This window comes from Alligator sinensis, unplaced genomic scaffold (genome assembly GCF_000455745.1).
Source record: "Alligator sinensis unplaced genomic scaffold, ASM45574v1 scaffold280_1, whole genome shotgun sequence".
In the NCBI taxonomy this organism is placed as follows: domain Eukaryota; kingdom Metazoa; phylum Chordata; order Crocodylia; family Alligatoridae; genus Alligator; species Alligator sinensis.
The window spans coordinates 41,255-45,487 of record NW_005841835.1 but is presented as its reverse complement, the minus strand read 5'-3'; the positions used below and the strand labels follow the sequence as shown (position 1 = coordinate 45,487).

General features: G+C 47.3%; 1 protein-coding gene across 1 annotated transcript in view; it reads left to right on the top strand.

The window, feature by feature from the left end:
* The first annotated feature begins 2,008 nt into the window (after positions 1 to 2,008).
* Positions 2,009 to 4,233, top strand: part of LRRC74A (leucine rich repeat containing 74A) — a 41,183-nt gene continuing 38,958 nt past the window's right edge. The window contains exon 1 of the mRNA XM_014518847.2: positions 2,009 to 2,042. Within this exon, the coding sequence (XP_014374333.2) occupies positions 2,009 to 2,042 (34 nt within the window). The remainder of the gene's footprint in view (positions 2,043 to 4,233) is intronic.

Genomic DNA, 4,233 nt, shown 5'->3' with positions numbered 1-4,233 from the left:
GGGGGGAGGGGCTGGCCCAACCTGCCCCGCCCCCCCCCGCGCGGTGCGGCTGACCCTGGCCCCGGGGGCTCTGTGAGCCCCGCTGCCGGGCCTCAAGCTCGTGGTGGCTGGGTCCTTAACTGGTTCATCGTGTCTGAAGTGTAACATGTAGATGGGGCCTTGGAAACAGCTGCTTGACCTGCGGATGGCCGTGTCTGTCCTGCCCCTGCTCTGTCAGGTCCCGGTTGCTGGCAGATGAACTGCCTCACACTGACCCTGCACGTCCTTTGCCCACGTCTGCAGGCCAGATCCAAGTGGCTCCAGGGGCCTTAGGTTGCCAGCCCCTGTGCAGAGCACCTATGTGCCAAAACCTGAACCTCTCTTAGGGACGTTCCATGTTGCTTCACTGACTCTCCAGATCCCAGGTGCCTGACTCAGTTAAAGTGCATCGCCCAAGGGCTTCAATACTCAGGCACTGCAATGCCAGACTTCAGGTGTCTAAGGAACATTTAAAAAATAGCTATAAGTGATTCATCTAAAGCCATACGTGAAACCTGAGGCAGAAAAGGGAACTGCTTTCATGTCTCCCAAGTTGTACGTGCACACACAAAGGGTCTAGTGACCTTCTGTTCTCTGTCTGGAAGAAACAGAAAGTGTAAATACCAGGAGCCCACAGTGAGAAAATGCAACAGCAAATGCTAGTGGCTGGGGCATTTGTAAAAGAAAATAAACCTTTGTGTGGAGAGAGAGACAATCAACCAACATCTGGACACTCGCACTGTAACTTGAGAGGAATGTGAGCTGGAACTACAAGCCAACAGATGTCTAAGCTGTCTAATGCACTGTCTTTACAAGGAAAAGTATTTTCAAAGTTTGGCAACAATCAAAACACAATAGTTTCACATTTCAAGGGCAAAGCTCCCATTAGTTTATGCCACATTTTATTTTTCTACAAAATCCTTTTTTTTCCCCACCTATTATGACCTCTAGCAATTGGAATGATGGATGGATTGATGTAAATCTATGTGAAATAAAACCACCATCTAAGATACCCATTATTTGGTGCAGTAGCTTTCTTCATATCCATATTGTGCTTGGTAGTCTTTGTGTTATCTACATCATAAAACCTCTGAAAGAGATCATCTTTATTAGGCAACTTTCTCAAGTGAAAACACTGCCTGAAAATCTGCCTTACTGTACTGAGGATAGTTTCACCTTTGTCCTCTGTTAAGAAAACTATTTTTATCACCTGGGTAAGATTACATAACATTCCAACTAAATCATATCAACCATAATAAAACGTGGAACTAACTCTTTTGGAGTCTCAATTTTGGTGCCAACAATTATAGTTGGATAAACAGATGATTTGGGCTTTATTAGGTGTTTACACTTATTACAACAGGAAAGGAGCAAATACTCAAATTTGAATTTGCTCAGGACAGAGGGCTAATACTCTTGCAACAAGTACTCTTCAAAGATTACAAATGGTCAGGACTGATTTTCTCATCTAAAACTGAGCCAGGCTGGGGTAGTGATTCATTACTGGGTAAGAAGGGAGAAGCACCCCTTACCAGAACACCAGCACCATTTTCTGACACGCTGGGCAAGGGGGGTCAGATTTGGGTCTCCCACCCAAACACTGAGCTGTCCTTCCCTGCTCAGTTGGTGAGAGCTGATGTAATCCAAGACAGAAGTGATATGACTACAGGGTACATACAGTTATTTCCGTTTTGTCTGTATTGAGTCACAATGTCTACATGAGGTCATAGAATGGTTGAGATGAAATGAAAGAGAGGCCCAAACTTAAGAGGACCTGGCAAAACATAACAATCAGGGGACAGTGATTTATATTACCCAGAAACAGTAGAAGTCACAATTACAAATCTTAGAGATGATATCATTGCTATTGGAGAGTTATCAGACTTGAGTTTTGCTTTTTGGAAACAGACGGAAGTGTAAACTACAAATTCATAGAAGTGAAAAAGCAAAATAAGAAACAGCTCTCAGTGTGGCGACAAGAACACACACCATGGAGAATGAATTTTCTGACTCTGAGGAGAAAGGTAGGCCATTTAATCATTAAGAGTTTTAAAAATCAGCAGAGAAACTCCAGAACCCCAGTTGCTGTGATTGTGGCACTAGGGTGTCTCTATATGGGTCTAAGGCTCTCACTTGCCAGCCAAACCGTGTAAAAACTCTAAGGACCTGGATAAACTTGGAGCCTTCCAACTGAAACAAGGATTTACAGGGTCTGTATGGTGAGATAAGAACAAAGGAGCTGGCATATGGGAGTAGATCAATGGTCCATCTAGGCTGGGCTCCTGCTAACAGCTATGGCCAAATGAAGATCTTTCAGAGGAAAAGTAAAAGCTCCATAACCAAGCTGGCAAGGGCCAGATCCCGTGAGGTGACAGCACCTTCAACTGCTACTGCTTTCAATGGGAAATAAGAGTGCTTGTTACTTAACAGGATTAGGCCTTAGTTGTGCAGTGCAGTAATTCAGCCTCCTATAGCAGGGGTGGGTAACAGATAAGGCTGCCAAATGTCCATACATTTGTGGACACTCCATAAGTAACCAGGCGAAAAACACCTGCCTGTAAATTCCCCAAGCAAATTGTGCTGTCCCTAAATCACAAAGCAAAAATAGTTCCAGAAAATCAGCTTCATAAAAGCCCAGAACTTGTGAAGCTCCATGGTCAGAAAACAAGCTGGTCCCACTGTTGAACCATAGGTGGAGGATTGCAGCAGCACCCTGAAGGCAGCTCTTCTCAGGGCTTTGTGGCTCCTTCCCCAACCCCCTTAACTATGTGCTGGTGCTGCTTCTAGTTCTGCCTCTCATCTGCTTCCAACATTGCTGGGGTGGCAGGCAGGCAGACAATGGCCCTTCTTTGGGGGTCTGTGCTGGGACAGGGGGAGTGGGGCTACTGGGGGTAAGGCAGGGGGGCAGCATGGTATCGGGTGCATTCAGGAGTACCAGAGTCTGGGGATGAGTGTGGGACTCTAGCAGATTTATATTCTGGGGGCAGGTTTATGTTCTGGGGGCAGCCATGATACCCCCTGGTGCCCACACAATCCCTACCTGGCTCCAGCTCTAGGGTGACCTCCCCTCCTTACTCACCGACCACACCTTTGATGTTATTGTTTTATAGGGACGGAGGCTGCCTAAGGGTCCTAGAGCGCGCCTTAATCAGCCTAATAGCCAGCAGGTCCCTCCCAGACTCTGCTCTAGTCTCAACTCTGCCCCTCTTGGGCAGAGTGACTTCTCCTGACTGCCTGTGCTGCCCCAGGCTCCCTGTAACCTTAAGGGCTGTTACATGCAATTGTTTCCTGTGTTGGGCCTTAGCCTTCCTGGCATCCACCCCTTGCTGAGCCCTCTAGCTCCGGTCCACTGTTCTGGACTGAGCTTCTGAGTCCCAGCTTCTCATCTTACCTTCTGGGGCCTTTGTCTCTGCCCCCTCTCAGGCTGCTGGGCTCTCTAGCCCCTAAACTTTGCCATGCTCCAGGTGCTGGGCCCTCTGGCTCCAAGTTCTTCCCTGCTCTGGGTGCTGAGCCTACTTTCCTTCTCAGCCCTGGAACGAACTGTAGGCAAGGCAAGGGCCCCCAAGGGCACACTTGCGTGCCTATACACAAATGCCAGGAGCTTCAGGAACAAACAGGAGGAACTTGTCCTCCTGTTGTCCCCAAAGGACAATGTGAGTTCGTGCCCAGTGTGCTTTTGCCAATAAACACACAGGGGTGGAGGATCCAACTTAATCTTTATTGTTTCAAGTCTGTGCAGAGAGGGGTGCGTGGCAATCATTCGCAAAGCAAGCACCACCCCATTTGGCTTGCTTCAGCCTTATATAGCTTTCTCCCACTTAACACGCTGTACCGTTACTATTGGCTGCCTTTTCTTATCCCATGCGCATATTACCTTAGCCACAGAACATGTCCGTACTTGTCTAGGCTTGCCTACGTGGCATTTCTTTCCCAGCGGGCAAGCATTTCTTAACATACATATACCACACCCCTCCCAGCACCAGCAAGCTGCCTTAAGTATTCAGTTAGATATAATTTGCAAAACCTAGATATACCATAAAAAAGATTACATCAAATCCCCCCTTCGAGGCTATGACCCTATGAAATGGGACCATAGTCCTCAACCATTCCTTTTAGCCTCAAAAACCGTTTTGCGTCTTCTCGATTCTTCTGGATTGGATCCATGACTGAAGGTTTCATGAGCATCACTCGGTTGACAGGGGTAGGTATCAACTT